This window comes from Nipponia nippon, unplaced genomic scaffold (assembly GCF_047370975.1).
Source record: "Nipponia nippon isolate SJK-2023a ecotype South Korea unplaced genomic scaffold, ASM4737097v1 scaffold_27, whole genome shotgun sequence".
Taxonomy (NCBI): domain Eukaryota; kingdom Metazoa; phylum Chordata; class Aves; order Pelecaniformes; family Threskiornithidae; genus Nipponia; species Nipponia nippon.
The window spans coordinates 4,937,754-4,955,232 of record NW_028262344.1 but is presented as its reverse complement, the minus strand read 5'-3'; the positions used below and the strand labels follow the sequence as shown (position 1 = coordinate 4,955,232).

The window sequence follows — 17,479 nt, the reverse complement described above, 5'->3', positions numbered from 1 at the left end:
TAATAATAATATTACTGTTCTATTTTTATTTTACTTTAGTTATTAAACTGTTCTTATCTGAACCCACGAGCTTTCCCCTTTTGCTCTTCCGATCCTCTCCCCTGTCCCACCGGGGGGGGAGTGAGCGAGCGGCTGCGTGGTGCTTAGTTGCTGGCTGGGGTAAAACCACGACAACTACTTTCTTCCCTTTCTCAAAAACCTCTTCTGCTGTGTTGCCCCACACGATGATGTCATCAATGTATTGCAGGTGTTCCGGAGCCCCACCAAGTTCTAGCCTGTCCGGCACGGCAGCACTCAGTGGCAGCGTGACTTCATTCAGGCCCCGATAGTCTACTGTTAGTCTCCACTCTCCACTAGACTTTCGCACTGGCCATATGGGACTGTTAAAGGGTGAGGGAGTCTTGCTGATCACTCCTTGGCTCTCCAGTTGACGAATCAGCTTATGGATGGGAATCAGGGAGTCTCTGTTGGTGCGATATTGCCGCCGGTGCACTGTTGTGGTAGCGATTGGCACCTGTTGTTCTTTGACCCTCAGCAACCCCACAACAGAAGGGTCCTTCAAGAGACCAGGCAGGGTAGACAGCTGTTTAATTTCCTCCGTCTCCAAGGCAGCTATGCCAAAAGCCCACCGGTACCCTTTTGGGTCCTTGAAATACCCTCTCCTGAGGTAGTCTATGCCAAGGATGCACGGAGCCTCTGGGCCACTCACAATGGGGTGCTGTTGCCACTCCTTCCCGGTTAAGCTCACTTCGGTCTCCAATACAGTCAGCTGTTGGGATCCCCCTGTTACTCCAGAAATACGGATGGGTTCTGCCCCTTCATAGCTTGATGGCATTCGGGTACACTGTGCACCGGTGTCTACTAAAGCCTTCTACTCCTGTGGGGCTGATGTGCCAGGCCATTGAATCCACACAGTCCAGTACACCCGGTTGTCCCTTTCCTCCACCTGGCTGGAGGCAGGGCCCCTCTAGTCCTGGTCATAGCATTCGTTACTCACTTCTTGTCAATGCGAATCAAAAACCCCTTTATTGAGATCAGAAGCAAAATCAGCCCTTCTACCCTGTCTGGGGAACTGCTCACTGGAAACTGGAGCAGCAATTTTCCTGGGAGAACCCCCTTTTGTAGTTGTTCTTCCTTGCAACTCACGTACCCGTGCCTCTAGGGTCGAGGTAGATTTTCCATCCCTCTTCCTCACGCCCTCTCCATGGTCACGCAGACAAAACCACAGGGTGCCCCGTGGTGTGTATCCACTATATCTTCTCTCTTGAAGAGATGGATGCTTACTCCTGATGGCTGAGATACTGGTCTGTACAGGCGAGGAGTAGGACATGTCCTCTTTGAATCGCTGGAACTCTCGGGATAATTTCTCAGCTAGCACGTCAGGCAGTTTCTCCACAGCTGAGACGCAGGCCCATAGGGAGGAAGGGAGACTTTCTTCGTATTGTCGGAGTTGGCCATCCAATTCATCCAACGTTGGTCCCTCTTCATCTTTCCAGGTCATTATTGCCAAAGAGTTTGTCTGTACAAACTTCCGCCACATGGGTCGTGTGCACTGGACTTCATCTGGATCTTAGGATAACTGCTTGTTGTTCAGGTCATTATGAATCACCTCGAGCACAGCTAATTCCCTCAGGTGCTGGATACCTCTCTCCATGGTGGTCCACTTGCCTGGCTGACATATAACATCTTCCTTGAAGGGATACCTTTCCTTCACGCCTGACAGGAGTCGCCTCCAGAGGCTGAGGGCTTTTGCCCCTTTTCCAATCGCTTTGTCAATGCCCCCTTCCCTAGAAAGGGATCCCAGCTGCTTGGCTTCCCTACCCTCTAATTCCAGGCTACTAGCCCCATTATCCCAGCATCAGAGCAGCCAAGTGATGATGTGCTCGCCTGGATGACGACTAAAATCTTTTCTCATATCTCGCAGCTCACTCAGGGACAGGGATCGGGTGGTTACCATCTCATTTGTGGGTTCTGCCTCTTCCTCCTCCTGTTCTTGTGATGGCCCTGGTTCATCATCAGCCCTTACTAAACGAGTTGATGTTCTTGTGTAGTTTTTCTTCTGTATAGGGGCAAGTGATACTGGCACGGCTTGGTTCTCTGGCGTAGCCACAGCACCTGTTACAGGGGCTGGCGTATCAGCAGTGCTCGTCACAGGGGCTGGTGTAGCCGCAGTGTCTGTTGCCGGGGCTGGCATAGCCGCAGCGCCAGTCGTTTTGTCATCAGATCCAGAGACCTTCTCTTCCCCTTGAGGGTTCTGAATAGTGTTGAATAGGGCTCGGTAGGCATGGGCCAGGCCCCAGCACATTGCGGTGATTTGTGTCTCCCTAGAATTGCCAGGGTGACAGCATACTTTTTCCAAATGTTCTACTAATTTTTCAGGATTCTGCACTTGTTCAGGGGTGAAGTTCCAAAACACTGGAGGGGCCCACTGTCCTAGGCATTTGCCCATGCTCTCCCACACACCCTGCCACTCATAACTATCCAGCCTTGGGGCAGATCTCTGGATGATATTCTTAAAATGCATATTAACTCTAGACAAAACCGAAACAATATTCCCAAGAACTAGCAATAAATATATCTTAACTACCCAAGGATGTTCAAGATACAGAAAAGTTGTTGTAATGAAGGAGGAAACATCACAGAAGAAGGCAGCCAAGGTGCCATTCTGTATTTCCTCCATAAAAACACCTCTCAGAAGAAGAGGTATAATTGCTAAATGTCTCCAGGAGGTGGTACCCGAAGTACAGTAATGGCTTCAGTACAGAACCCAAACACCAGATAATGCTCAAGGTCAGTGTTTTAATAACAAATCTCCCAGGCAAAACATCACCAATCACGGCAGAGCACAGCAAACTGCAAAACCCAACACCATTCTTTAACATGTACTGCAAAAACAAGAGCATGGTGCAGATCAGGTAGACTAATACCCAGAGCAGATGAATCAATATTATGACCAGCAACTGTTAACAGATACAAATTCCTTAATACACTCTGGTTAACCTGTTATTATCTCAAACCCTTCGAGCCTCACATTGGGCGCCAAAAAGGACTGTTGTGGTTTAACCCCAGCCAGCAACTAAGCACCACACAGCTGCTCGCTCACTCCCCCTTCCCCAGTGGGATGGGGGAGAGAATTGAAAGGGTGAAAGTCAGAAAACTCCTGGGTTGAGATAAGAACAGTTTAATAATTGAAGTAAAATGAAATAGAATAGTAGTAGTAGTAGTAGTAGTAGTAGTAATAATAATAATAATAATAATAATAATAATAATAATGTAATAATACAATAAAAATATACAAAGCAAGTGATAGACTATACAATTGCTCACCACCCGCCAACTGTTGCCCAGCACATCCCCGAGCAGCGATCACTGCCCCCCGGCCAACTCCCCCAGTTTATATACTGGCCATGACGTCACATGGTATGGAATAGCCCTTTGGCCAGCCTGGGTCAGCCCCCCTGGCTGTGCTCCCTCCCAGCTTCTTGTGCACCTGGCAGAGCATGGGAAGCTGAAAAGTCCTTGACTGGTGTAAGCACTGCTCAGCAACAACTAAAACATCAGTGTGTTATCAACATTATTCTCATCCTAAATCCAAAACACAGCACCATACCAGCTACTAGGAAGAAAATTAACTCTATCCCAGCTGAAACCAGGACACAGTGGTTCTTATAGGGCCAGGTGGGGGGGCAGAGCCCGCCCCCGTAATTGTACGGGAGCGAGCTGGGCTGGGCGGGAGCTGGCACAGTGGGAGGATGGGTGACGGGGATGCGGAGCGATGGTGAAACACCACCTGATCCCTGTGTCCCTCATGTGTCCCCCCCCATGATGCCTGTGGTCACTGTGGCTGGGATGCCCCCCTGTGCCACATCCCCATGGTACCCAGGTGCCCCCTGCCATCGCTGTTCCTGCAGTGTCCCCTGTCCTGTGATGCTGTGTGCTCTATGGATGGTCCCTGTGATGCCCCCTGTGCCCTGTCCCCAAGATACTGGTGTGTCCCATGTGCCCTGTCCCTGCGGTGCCTGTGAGCCATGTCCCCAAGGTCCTGTGTGCCCCATCCCCATGGTCCTGTGAGCCCTGTCCCCAAGCTCCCACATGCCCTGTCTCCATGGTCCCACGTCCCCCATCCTCATGGCCTTGTGAGCCCTGTCCCCATGGTCCCCTGTGTCCCATCCCCATGGTGCCCACGTGTCCTGTCCCCATGGTCCCATGTACCTTGTCCCCATGGTGCCCGTGTGCCCCGTCCCTGAGGTCCCACGTGCCCTGTCCCCACGGTGCCCATGTGCCCCATCCCCACAGTCCTGCGTGCCCCATCCCTGCCATGCCGTGCCAGGCCATGCCGTGCCAGGCCACACCGTATGGTGCTGGCGGCAGTTGGGGCGTGCCGGGCGGGAGGCGTCTGCCACCAAAAATCTAGGAAGAGGACAAACCCGGGAGGCGCCCAGCTATGGGGCAGCTCCGCTAGCTGCGTCACCCCCCTTGGGGACGTCCCATCCTTGTCCCTAACGAGCTGGTGGCGCAACACCGGCCATCCCGCCACAATGACGCAGGCACCGGGGGCCACCGCTCACCCTGCCCTGCCCTGTCCCCCCCTCCTTGCTGCCACCCACACCACGGGGACCAAGGTGTCCTAAGCATCTTTATTCCTGCGGGATGTCACCATCCCTGGGGTGAGGACGTCATTGTCTCTAAGGGAATGTCATCGTCCCCGGTGGGGGACGTCACCATCCCCAGGGACGAGGGGGTTCAGCAGAGCTGGAAGTAGAAGTCAAGGAGGTGGGTGGCATTGGGGTGCTGGGAGAGCCCCAGAGGCTGGTGGCCATGGGCTGAGGTGCAGAGGAACCAGCCGGGGTTGGCGGCCGACTCGAAGCGCCACAGCCCGTCCTTGTAGGAGCGGAAGAAGGTGAAGGCGGCCGAGGCCGCACCGGCGTGGGGCAGCTCCCTGATGTCGGCGTCCTGCGGCAGGCACCGGCACCGGAACGTCACCCCAGAAACGGGGTGACCATGCTACCTGGATCTGCAGTGGTCCCCAGCCTTGCAGTGGCCCCAGCCCTGTGGTGTCCCCATCCCCGCAATGCCCCATCCCTGTTATCCCTGTGTCCCCACCACTGCAGTGTCCCTGTCCCCAGGTGTCCCCTCCCCATGGTGTCCCCATCCCTGTGATGCCCCAGCCCCATGATCCCCATGTGCCCTGTCCCTGCTGTGTCCCCAACCCTGTGGCGTCCCTGTCCCCATGATGTCCCCAGCCCCATGAGTCCCCTCCCCATGGTGTCCCTGTGGTGTCCCTGTCCCTGTGACATCCCCATCCCTTTCATGTCCCCATCCCTGCTGTGTCCCCATCCCCATGGTGTCCCCGTGGTGTCCCTGTCCCTGTGACATCCCCATCCCCACAGTGTCCCCATCCCTTTCATGTCCCCATCCCTGCTGTGTCCCCATCCCCATGGTGTCCCCATCCCTGTGGCATCCCCAACTCCATGGCAACCCCATCCCCACAGTGTCCCCGTCCCCATGGTGTCCTCATCCCCATGGCATCCCCACCCCTGTGGCATCCCCACCCCTGTGGCATCCCCATCCCCATGGCATCCCCATCCCCATGGCATCCCCGTGACCATAGTGTCCCCGTCCCCACAGTGTCCTCATCCCCATGGCATCCCCATTCCCTTTGATGTCCCCGTCCCTGTGGCATCCCCATCCCTGTGACGTCCCCGTCCCTTTGGTGTCCCCTGACCTGCAGCTGCAGGGTGGGCTGGCTGGCGGGGGGGCTGGCCAGGCAGTGGGTGCCATTCTGGATGCCCAGGATGACAGGCAGCCGGGTGGGCTTGAAGGCACAGTTGGGCACCCAAAACACCTTCTCTGTGGTGGGGAGGACACATACGCAGGGCCATCAGGGCATGCCCGACGCATGTCCCCCCCCATGTCCCCATCTCACCTTCGAGGGCAGCGTTGGCCCCTTGCAGGTGTCCGGCCACCAGCTGGTCATTGCGCAGGTAAAGCGATTTCTGGTTGACGTCCCAAATCCTGCCGGGGACAGCGGTGCCAGCGGTGCCCACCCCAGCAACCTGACCCCCTCCCTCCCCAAGATGTCACCCATGGGTGCTCCCCCCACCCTACTTACCAATACTGGAAGACTTTGGTCTGCAGGGTGGGCGCATGGCAGAGGGCGAAGCCTTCGGCCTCTGCGCAGAGGAAGAGGAGGGCGAGGGTGAGCGCGGGCTGGCATGCCATGGCACCCCGATGCCCGCCACCCGCGCCCCCCCTGCCTTTATAACCCCTCCCGAAATTTCCAGCCTGCGGAGGCGGGGGGCTGCCAGTGGCGCAATCATCCCTGCAGTTCCGCTTTCCCTCCCGCCTCGCCAGGGCCCTTCCCCGGGGGGTCCCCGGTCACCGCTCACCCATAGGACCCCCACCCCGGCCAAGCCCCGGGGCAGTGGCAGGGAGGAAGGAATGAAGGAAGGAGGTTGGTGGTGGTGTTGCCACATGCTGGCGGGGTGTGAAGGGTTGGCTCCGCCCCGCCGGAGGGCTCGGCATGACCGGGGGTGGCAATCGGGGCCAATTGCCCCGGGGGGGAAACACCGGGATACGCCCGGGGGTCACCGGGCCCCTCGAAGCTGGCCCAGGCGGGGCTCGAACTGTCAATCTTAGAGCTGGGGGGGCGACGCCCTCCCTGCTGCGCCACCGGGCGGGGCGCGCTGCGCATGCGTGTGTCATCGTGTCGGGAGGCGCATGCGCAGTGAAGCGACGCGGGCCGCCGCCACCGGCAGGAGCCCAGCGGGCACCCGTAGGTGTAGCGTGGGGACCGCTGAGTGGCCGGCGGCGGGCGGCGCATGCGCAGTGTGAGCGGACAGGGAGCTGCGCATGCTCCCCCTGCCCAGGCACACTGTGCATGCGCGGTAGGCGACGGGAGGAGGGCAGCGCATGCGCAGTCGGTGCGGGGAGGGGCGGCGCATGCGCGGTGCCGCCCCCGCGGGCGGGGCGGGGGGACGCGGGCCATGGCGGGTGGCGGGGCGCTGCGGGCGGCGGTTGCCGCCCTGGTGCTGGTGGTCTGGAGCGCCCATGGCCTTTACTTCCACATCGGCGAGACCGAGAAGCGTTGTTTTATCGAGGAAATCCCGGATGAGACAATGGTTATCGGTGCGGGGCGCGGGAGGGGCCGTCGGGGGCCGGGGCGGGGCAGCGAGGTGATCACCGGGGACCGGGAGGGGTAACGGGAGGGACCACCGGGCACCGGGGGGGGGCAACGTTAGGGACCTCCGGGCACCGGGAGGGACGGGGGGGCAATGGGGAGCCCCCAGGAACGACGGGGGTGGGGAGAGGCAGGAGAGACCCACAGGAACCGGGGGTGGGGGGGTAATGGGGCCGGGGGGGCCTAGCTGGGGGGTGCTGGGCCCGCTCTGACTTGCTGCCCCTCAGGGAACTACCGGACGCAGCTGTGGGACAAGCAGTCGGAGTCGTTCCTGCCCTCCACCCCAGGGCTGGGCATGCACGTGGAGGTGAAGGACCCCGACGGCAAGGTGAGCGGCCCTGGGGCACCCACCGGCCTGGGGGTGGGGGTCTCCGGGGGGCTCGGGCACCCACCGGCCCGGGGATGGGGTCCTGGGGGGGCTTGGGCACTTACCAGTCTGGGCATGGGGTGCCTGCCAGCCAGGGCCGGGGGTCCCTGGGGAGCATAGGGTGCCTACCAATAAGAGTAGGGGGTCCCTACGTTACATGGGGTGCCTGCCAGCTTGGGTGTGGGATCCCTAGGGTGCCTGCTAGCTGGGTTGGGGGGTTCCTGGGGTGCCTTCTAGCCAGGGCAGGAGGTCCCTGGGGTGTATGAGGTGTCCGCTATCCTGGGTGTGAGGTCCCTGGGGTATGTGGGGTGCACTCTAGCTAGGGTAGAGCGTCCCTACATCACATGGGGTGCCCGGCAGACTGGGTGTGGGGTCCCTGGGGTGCCTACTAGCTGGGCTGGGGGGTTCCTGGGGTGCCTTCCAGCCAGGGCAGGGGGTCCCTGGGCTGCATGGAGTGTCCGCTGTCCTGGGTGTGGGGTCCCTGGGGTGCATTCTGGCCAGGGCAGGGTGTCCCTGGGGAGCATGGGGTTCCTTGCCAGACGGGGCAGGGGGTCTGTGGGACACACGGGGGCTGTCTCGGTGCCCCCCCAAGGTAGGCGCTGGGTGACAGTGGCCTCATCCTGACACAGGTGGTGTTGTCACGGCAGTACGGCTCCGAAGGCCGCTTCACCTTCACCTCCCACACGCCAGGCGAGCACCAGATCTGCCTCCACTCCAACTCCACCCGCATGGCGCTCTTTGCTGGTGGCAAGCTGGTAACTGGGGGACACACACACACACACCCAAACCCCATGAGGGGGTGTCAGCAGCAGCAGGGGTCCCCTGACATCCCCCCCTGCCCTGTCTTTTCCCCGCAGCGGGTGCACCTGGATATCCAGGTGGGCGAACACACCAACAACTACCCCGAAATTGCTGCCAAGGACAAACTGACGGAGCTGCAGCTCCGCGCCCGCCAGCTCCTTGACCAGGTCGAGCAGATCCAGAAGGAGCAAAACTACCAACGGGTGAGGAGGGGGCTCCGGGGGGCTGAACCCCCTCTTTTTCCTCCCCTTTATTTTCTTTTCTTTGGCCGACAGTACCGGGAGGAGCGTTTCCGCATGACGAGCGAGAGCACCAACCAGCGGGTGCTGTGGTGGTCCATCGCCCAGACCATCATCCTCATCCTCACCGGCATCTGGCAGATGAGGCACCTCAAGAGCTTTTTCGAGGCCAAGAAGCTGGTGTAGCCCCGCCCCGGGGGGGCTCCCACAGCCCCGGGGGTGGCGGGCAGCGTCGGGGGGCCCTGCCTGCCATCGGGGAGGGTGGGGGCTGGCCCCCGCGGCAGCGTTTATGAGGGAAAATAAAGGATTTTGGGGGTCTGATGGGGTTTTTTTGGTGCTTTTTTTGGAGGGGCGGCATCAAGCCGGGCAGGGGGCTCAGGCGTCCGGCTGCCGGTCCGCGGTGCGTTTCGCCCCCGAAGGACCGGGGACGGAGGGACCCAGGTGGCCGGGGCTGCCCCACTCCCACTCCGAGTAGCCGAGGGCGCTGCTCAGTCATCCACCGCCAGGGGGCGGCGCGGCGGCTGCCGGCTTCCCCTCTCCTCCGCTCTCCTGGCGGGCGCGCTGCGGAAGTGTTGGTGGGTGTGGGGGAGCGCGCAGGCGCAGTCGGTGGCGGGCGGCCAAGATGGCGGCGGCGGAGGCAGCTCCGGGCTTCGAGCACATGGGGCTGGACGGGCGGCTGCTGCGGGTGCGCCGGCGGCCGGGAGCGGGGTGGCGGTGGGCTGCGGGCACCTGGGGGGGATTGGCTGGGGGGGGTCGCGGTGGGCGAGGGGGAGGCTTTGAGGGGCCCAGATGCCGGTGTCTCTTTGTAGGTGTGGGGGGGAGGGCCCTGAGGGGGCCAGGACTTGGGTCCCTCGGTGGGGAGGGGGGCTAGGACACCGGGGTCCCTTTGGGAACGGAGGAGGCATGAGGGGCCGGGACAGCGGGGTCCCTCGGGGTGGGGCTGCTCCGCAGGCCTGGGCCCCCCCCCCGCCGCGGGGAGGGAGCTGGCCGTGGGTACCCCCCTTGCGACGGGGGGGCACTGGGGAGCCCCGCCGGCTGCGACCCCCGAGGTGACGGTCCCCGCAGGCGGTGGCGGAGCTGGGCTGGGCCATCCAGGCCGAGGCCATTCCCCTGGCGCTGGAGGGCCGCGACCTCCTGGCCCGGGCCAGGACCGGCTTCGGGAAAACGGGGGCGTACGGGCTGCCCCTGCTCCAGCACCTCCTGCGCGTCAAGGCGGTGAGTGGGGTGGTGGGGGGTAGGGCTGGGCTGGGAGGGCACCGGGGGTGGGATCAGGTGGGGTGGGAGCTGTGGGGTATCGGGTTTGGGGGGGCACTGGGGGGTACGTGGGCTCTGTGGGGCATTGGGGGGTATCTAGGGAGGATTGGGCAGCGTGGGGTGTGAAGGCAGGGGTGGGCGCCGTGGGGCACACGGGCTCTGTGGGGTATCGGGTATGGGTGGGCAGTGCGGGCCAGGTAGGTGCTGGAGAGTGTGGGGTACGGACGGGCACTGTGGGGCAGGGCTGGGTGCTGAGCAGGGGGGAACACCGCAGGGCACGTGGGCACCGTGGGGGATGCGGGCAGGGCTGGGCTCCGTGGGGCACATAGTGGGCTCCGTGGGGCGCGTGGTGGGCTCTATGGGTGCTGGGGCAGCTCTCCTGTGCCCATGTGACGGCGGGCGGGCGCAGGCGCCCTCGGCGGTGGCGCAGGCGGTGCGGGCACTGGTGCTGGTACCCTCCAAGGAGCTGGGGCAGCAGGTGGTGTGCAGCCTGCGGCAGCTGGCAGCTTTCTGCGCCCGAGACGTGCGGGTGGCCGACCTCTGTGCTCAGACCGACCTCGCCGCCCAGCGGTAAGCTCACCCCCGACCCCCTGCCCCAGATGCCTGGGTCCCCCCGGCAGGTGGGGGTTGACGGCAGAGGCGGGTGACGCGGTGTGTCGCCAGGCCAGTGCTGATGGAGAAGCCAGACGTGGTGGTGGGCATGCTGGCGCAGGTGCTGGCACACCTTAGCGCCTGCAGCCTGAGCCTGTGGCACTCATTGGAGCTGCTGGTGCTGGATGAGGCCAACCTGCTGCTCTCCTTCAGCTTCGGTGAGGACATCAAGTCCCTGCTGTGGTGAGGGGCACCCCAGGGGGGCAGGGACAGGGACCTGGGGGGCACAGCCAGGGATTTGGGGCCACTGAAAGTTTGGGGGACACTGCCTGGAGTTTGGGGGTACTATGAGGGTTTGGGGACACTGCCAGGGCTGGGGGGGGGCACTGCTGGGGTTGGAGAATATGGGGGGCACAGCTAGGGGTTTGGGGGGCACAGCTAGGGGTTTGGGGGGTACTGCTAAGAGCTAGATGACATGGGGAGCACAGACAGGAGTTTGAGAGCACTACTAGGGCTGTGGGGCTAGAGGGTTTGGGGGAGGTACAGCTAGAGGTTTGGGGGACACCAAGGGTTTGAGGGGCACTGCTGGAACTAGAGAACATGGGGAGCACAGCCAGGGTTTTTGGGGCACTGCCAGGGCTGTGGGGCACTGCTGGGGCTGGAGGACATGGGGGGCACAGCCCGGGGTTTGAGGGAAACAGCCGGGGCAAGACGATACAGGGCGGCACTTGCAGAGCTAGGGGACGTTTGGGGCACATTGCGAGGGCTGGTGGGCACTGTGATGCTCAAGAGGGGAACCTGGGCGTTGCCAGGTCTGGTGCCAAGGGCTCTGGGGGGGCCCCATCACCCCCAGCCACGGGGGCTGGTGCTAAGCCCCTCCCTCTGCCCCCACAGCCACCTCCCCAAGATCTACCAGGCGCTGCTCATGTCGGCCACCTTCAGCCCCGACGTGGAGGCCCTGAAGGAGCTGGTGCTGCACAACCCGGTGAGCGGGCACTTGGGGGGCACAGGGGTGGGTTTGGGGGGCCTGGGGAGTGCACAGGGGGAGGTTTGGGGGATCCCAGGGGAGGTTTGGGGGGTCCAAGGGAGGTTTGGGGGTTCTGGAGCAGGCACGGAGATAGGGAGACACTGGGACATGGAAATGCAGCACCCACGGGGTGACGTTTTAGGGGATATATGGGGTATGGTGGACGCTGAGGTGTGCTGGGGGGGGGGGCACAACAGCTTTGTGCCCATGTCCCCCCAACCCTGCCATGATGGGTGCAGGTGACGGTGCACCCGCCGGAGCCCCAGCTACCGGGCAGCTCCTAACTGCAGCAATTCGTAGTGCGCTGCAGCACCGAGGAGGAAAAGTTCCTGCTGCTCTGCACCCTGCTGAAGCTGAGACTGCTGCGGGGCCGGGCCCTGCTCTTCGTGGGCACCCTCGCCCGCTGCTACCGCCTTAAGCTCTTCCTCGAGCAGTTTGGCATCCCGGCCTGTGCCCTCAATTTCGAGCTGCCCGCCTGCTCCTGGTAACCCCTGAGGGGATGGTGGGGTGCCCAGCTGGCTTGGGGTACCGCTGGGGTGATGCGGAGGAGGGTAAAGGGGAAAATGGGGTGCCCATGTGTCCTGGTTTCAGCTGGGATAGAGTTAATTTTCTTCCTAGTAGCTGGTATAGTGCTGTGTTTTGGATTTAGGATGAGAATAATGTTGATAACACACTGATGTTTTAGTTGTTGCTGAGCAGTGCTTACACCAGTCAAGGACTTTTCAGCTTCCCATGCTCTGCCAGGTGCACAAGAAGCTGGGAGGGGGCACAGCCAGGGGGGCTGACCCAGATTGGCCACAGGGCTATTCCACACCGTATGACATCATGCTCAGTATATAACTGGGGCGAGTTGGCCAGGGGGGAAGGGATTGCTGCTCGGGAACAGGCTGGGCATCAGTCGGGGTGGTGAGCAATTGTGTCGTATATCACTTGCTTTGTATATTATTATTGTATTATATTATTATTACTACTACTACTATCATTCTATTTTATTTTACTTCAATTATTAAACTGTTCTTATCTCAACCCAGGAGTTGTCAGACTTTCACCCTTCCAATTCTCTCCCCCACCCCACTGGGGGGGAGTGAGTGAGCAGCTGTGTGGTTCATAGTTGCTGGCTGGGGTTAAACCACAACAGTCCTTTTTGGCGCCCAATGTGAGGCTCGAAGGGTTTGAGATAATAACAGGTTAACCAGAGTGTATTAAGGAATTTGTATCTGTTAACAGTTGCTGGTCATAATATTGATTCATCTGCTCTGGGTATTAGTCTACCTGATCTGCACCATGCTCTTGTTTTTGCAGTACATGTTAAAGAATGGTGTTGGGTTTTGCAGTTTGCTGTGCTCTGCCGTGATTGGTGATGTTTTGCCTGGGAGATTTGTTATTAAAACACTGACCTTGAGCATTATCTGGTGTTTGGGTTCTGTACTGAAGCCATTGCTGTACTTTGGGTACCACCTCCTGGAGACATTTAGCAATTATACCTCTTCCTCTGAGAGGTGTTTTTATGGAGGAAATACAGAATGGCACCTTGGCTGCCTTCTTCTGTGATGTTTCCTCCTTCATTACAACAACTTTTCAGTATCTTGAACATCCTTGGGTAGTTAAGATACATCTATTGGTATTTCTTGGGTGTAGCAAACACTACACATCAAGGTTATCCCGCCAGATCTCCAGCCGACCCGGGCTTTATACCCCCAGCAGTAGGTGTGTCATGTTATAAGGGGCGGAGACAAGGGAGGGCCGACCCTTAACTCTTTCCGTACAGCACGTGATCTTCCGGTCGCCAGCCCTTATCTTTACTACATTTCCCCCTCCCTTAGCTCCAGTAGTTCTGGATCTTGCTGGGGAAGCTACGTGTAAAATAATCGATATATGGTAAGACTTATACAGACACGCATCCGTTACGTTCATAGATTTTGCCCAGTCCAGCCAGTAGTTCGTTGCGGCTCCCTCATTACTCCCCCACACCATCAGGATGCATAGGGAAATGGTAACCTGTCAAGATAAGACTCAATAGATTGATTAATGTCTATACGGTCGAATATTTCGACTGGGTACCCATTCTAGCGTCCCTTTCTCGGTTTACACACACGCATACCCACGTCCCAGACAACGGAGGGAATAAGGCCCCCCCCATTCACGGGTTTGCAGGTCCCGTACTTGAACCAAAGGGTAAGGCCCTTCGTTCTCATTGAGCCGGAAATGTGCCTGGGTTGCAGTCTGGGTTTTATAGGTGTTCCCTCGAATGGTATGATTTAAGGTAATTAGTGCCGTCGTCAACAGACGCTGTGCCCGAAATAAGGGAGGGTCAAGGGGAGGGGGAACCCCTGTTCCTGGGCTTATCTTTTCCCCCTCCCTAAGTCGGTCGAGTAACTCTTTTAATGTGCGGTGCGCGCGTTCTACAATGCTTTGGCCCGTACTGTTATAGGGAATGCCATGACTCAACTGAATATCCCAGCGCGCGCAAAAGTCCTTTGTCTTCTTGCTGACATATGCCGCTCCATTATCTGTTTTAATTTTTTGTGGGATGCCAAGTTGCGCCATACAGTCCTGCCAATGTAAAATAACTGAGAGAGCATTTTGTTTAGCATGCATAGTCGCTAAAATAACTCCACTGCAGGTATCAACTGTGACATGCAGATACTTACGTGGATTAAAGGGTTCATAAATCGTAACATCAGACTGCCATATTTGGTTGGGCTGCAACCCTCGAGGGTTTACCCCTGCCTCCCAGAGGGGACCTTTGGAACACACAGGACAAGCAGCAATCACAGAGCGAGCATCTTGCAACGTAATGCCAGCGAGCCTAGCTAAACCGCGAGCTCCACAGTGGAGGAGCTCATGCAGGCGGAAAGCTCGCCTTAGGTTAGAAGTTTCTTCAACCGCCAGTACGCTCTTTGCTAAGCTGTCCGCTGCTTCATTCCCAGCAGAAAGAAAACTCGGTATGGAACTATGACTATTAACATGGATAGGACAGACAGGAGCGGTTCTCATTTGCAGTGCGGTGAGCAACATTCCGGCAATCTCTGACGTTGCCCCAAGTGCCCATCGGCACTTCTTCAGTAACTTATATACATAGCAAGAGTCTGTGATTAGATCCAAGGCCTCTTCGGGCCATTGAGTGAGAGCCATCCATACCGCCTTGGCCTCAAGATACTGCACGGATTGCCCTTGATCTTGATAACTAATGTGGGTCCACTGACCATCCTCCTGCCATGTAACGACAGCTTTCCCAGTAATCGATGACGCGTCGGTAAAAACCGTGCGGCCTCCGGTGGGTTGTTCAACTATGGCACTAGCTGGCAAAAAATGGAGTACCTGGATTATCTCCCCACAGGGGTGTGGTCTTAGACCTTCAATACGACCCGTAAATTCAGCTATCGCCGCTTGCAGGAGCCCCACTTGTGGAAGTACCAACTCCCACTGTGCCAAAGAACAGGGCAATGCGATGACCTCCGGGTCCTTCCCTGTTAAGTGTTGAGTTTGCCTCCGACAGCGGAGAATAAGCTGGGATAATAATGTTGGCCAAGAAATTAAAGCCGTCTTTGGTTTGCCTTGATACAACCAAGCAAAAGGCCAGCCTTTTTCACCATTATTTTGAATTAGTAAACCATGGCCAGCGGTATCGGTCATGTAAATCAGGGCAGTGACCGGTTGTTCAGGTGTAAATCGAGCGAGACCCCAATGCTGGGCTCGCTCCATAATTGTCCTAAGAATCTCCTGATGGTTTCTTGAAAGAGTCCTTGGAGCTAGGGGGAATCTCCTCCTTTCAGGAGTTGATATAAGGTAGTCATTTCTGCCTCAGATATTGGAATAAAGTTTCTAAGCCACAATAGTTGTCCAATTAATTTTTGTGCCTCATGGAGTGTTGTCACTGTAGTCCGAATTTCAAATGATTGCGCTGTCACGCTTCGTGGCCTCAGTTGAGTACCTAAATACTTTACTGCACGCCCTACCTGTGTTTTCCGAGGCTCAATGTGTAACCCATGTCGCTCCAAACTGACTATCAGCTGCACGCGTGCCTTTTCCAGTAACTCCTCTTGGTTGGACGCCAATAACACGTCATCCATGTAATGGAAAATGATGACCGTAGGGAAATTTTCTCGAATAGGGCGTATCGCAGCAGCTACAGCAATTTGACACAAGACTGGTGAGTTTTTCATGCCCTGGGGTAACACCTTCCATTGATATCTGGCGCACGGGTGTTGATTGTTAGGCTCAGGAACAGTAAAGGCAAAGCGTACTCTATCTTCTTCATGCAAGGGAACACTAAAAAAGCAATCTCTAATATCTATAACCACTATTTGATAGTCAGGTGGAATCATGGCCGGAGAAGGGAGGCCCGCTTGTAGCGGACCCATGTCTTGTATACATGCATTAACTGCGCGTAGATCATGTAGCAGTCGCCACGCTCCCGATTTTTTCTTTATCACGAAAATGGGGGTGTTCCAGGGACTTGTAGAGGGTTCGATGTGTCCTGCGTCAAGTTCTCGTTGTACCAATTGTCGAACAGCCGCCCTCTTTTCCTCTGTCAATGGCCACTGCTCTACCCACACTGGCTTATCTGTCAACCAGGTGAGTTTTAATGGGCGGACACAGGCAGTGGCCATTATGATAAATTTGTACGCAGCACTATATTCATCTTCTGCAAGCAACATAGTCCCAAGATGACAATGGGTAACTCAGCAATGACAGGGTTACACCATGCTACCCTAGCTTGTCCGGATTCCGGATCCTTCAACATAATTTGCATTGGGTTCCTGCTTTGATGCGAGGTCTGCATATGCCTCCCACGCCTTGCAGCGAACCTCTCGGTTCGAGTGGCCAATCATCTGGCCATAGATGTGATGGGATTACTGTAACATCTGCTCCTGTATCTAAAAGGGCTCTTAACACGAGGCGTGGTGTTCCCCCCAACTCTGGGAGCCATGGGGTAACTATAATATCTACTTCTGGTCGTGTGGTCATGTTTAGGGTGAGTGCCACATACGGCGAGGCTCTATCCCCAGCCTCCTCTATTGCGCGCTCCCATCTCCCCAAGGCAGCTGAGTTGGATATTGCATCATTGGGACCGCAGGCGACTGTGCTGGTCCCGGGGAAGGAGAGACTCCCTGTGCCATACATTGCGCTGCTGTCGTCGGGCCTGTTGAGCTGATCACTGGGGCAGGTGGGGATGGCACGGCCCTCAGCCATCCCCTCTTCTCGTTTCCCCAGCCTGGTCTCCTTTGCTGACTCCCCGATTTGCACTGTCGAGCTCTGTGGCCTAGTCGCCCGCAGCGCCAGCATCATAGGTCTCTCTCTCCTTCCCCTGTTCCGGGGGTGTTTATTTTTGAAGGGCATTGTCGCGCCATGTGTCCTTGCCCCCCACACTTATGGCACATAAGTTGTGCGTCTCAGCAGGCCGCATGGACCGCAGCCACTACCGGTTGCATGCTTTGCGCCTGTTCCTGTTCCAGCACATAACGAATCATCTGTGAAAGCGTGGTCCCTATGGGTAACTGTCTTAGCAACACTGCTGTTTGTGGGTTTGCTTGCGTACGTGCACAGTCAAGCAATATCGCCTCCTTGGCTTGCTCAGGAAGTCGAGCAACCTGGAGCGCCGCTTGCAGCCGGTCTAAAAACTTTGTGAAGGGCTCACTTAACGATTGCCGTATTTGGACCCATGGAGGCTCCCTTCTATCAAGGGCCACGATGATGCATATCGCTTCCTGGGCAGCTTTCGAAGATGCAGCAAAATCGCGCCCCCGCATTCGCTGAGCCTGTGCCTGAGGAGTTGCGAACTGCCCTTCACCCATCAGCTGCTCTAAAGTCACTCCTGCCATGGGATGGTTGGCCTGCTGCACCTCGATAACAACTTGGGTGCACCGATTCCTCCACTCCTCCCTAAACAATACCATCATCGAGGGGGTCAATACGGCCCGCATCAACTGAATGATATCAAAAGGTGCAAGCGGCATTGCAAAAACACAGTCTAGTAGGACTTGGGTTTCTGGGGAATTTAATCCATGACTTTTCAC

General features: G+C 58.0%; 3 protein-coding genes across 4 annotated transcripts; 2 read left to right on the top strand and 1 right to left on the bottom strand.

Annotated features, from left to right (window-relative positions):
- Positions 1–4,623: 4,623 nt before the first annotated feature.
- On the bottom strand, positions 4,624–6,376 carry LOC148055065 (interleukin-1 family member 10-like). The gene is made up of 4 exons (XM_087763042.1): positions 6,113–6,376; positions 5,927–6,015; positions 5,726–5,850; positions 4,624–4,953 (listed from the first exon to the last, which is right to left on the bottom strand). The coding sequence occupies exons 1-4, from the start codon at positions 6,220–6,222 to the stop codon at positions 4,744–4,746; spliced, it is 534 nt and encodes a 177-aa protein (XP_087619168.1). The 5' UTR covers positions 6,223–6,376; the 3' UTR covers positions 4,624–4,743.
- A 574-nt stretch (positions 6,377–6,950) lies between these two features.
- TMED4 (transmembrane p24 trafficking protein 4) lies at positions 6,951–8,892 on the top strand. Of its 2 annotated transcripts, XM_087762985.1 has the most exons (5): positions 6,951–7,128; positions 7,408–7,508; positions 8,177–8,302; positions 8,405–8,551; positions 8,624–8,892. In XM_087762985.1, exons 1-5 carry the CDS (start codon positions 6,987–6,989, stop codon positions 8,771–8,773), a joined length of 666 nt encoding a protein of 221 aa, XP_087619111.1. In that variant the 5' UTR covers positions 6,951–6,986; the 3' UTR covers positions 8,774–8,892. The 2 variants fall into 2 exon arrangements, with proteins under 2 accessions (XP_087619111.1, XP_087619112.1); XM_087762986.1 differs by lacking the exon at positions 8,177–8,302.
- A 284-nt stretch (positions 8,893–9,176) lies between these two features.
- On the top strand, positions 9,177–10,679 carry DDX56 (DEAD-box helicase 56). Its single transcript, XM_087762973.1, has 4 exons — positions 9,177–9,272; positions 9,653–9,802; positions 10,251–10,411; positions 10,505–10,679. The coding sequence occupies exons 1-4, from the start codon at positions 9,210–9,212 to the stop codon at positions 10,677–10,679; spliced, it is 549 nt and encodes a 182-aa protein (XP_087619099.1). The 5' UTR covers positions 9,177–9,209.
- The last annotated feature ends 6,800 nt before the right edge of the window (positions 10,680–17,479 follow it).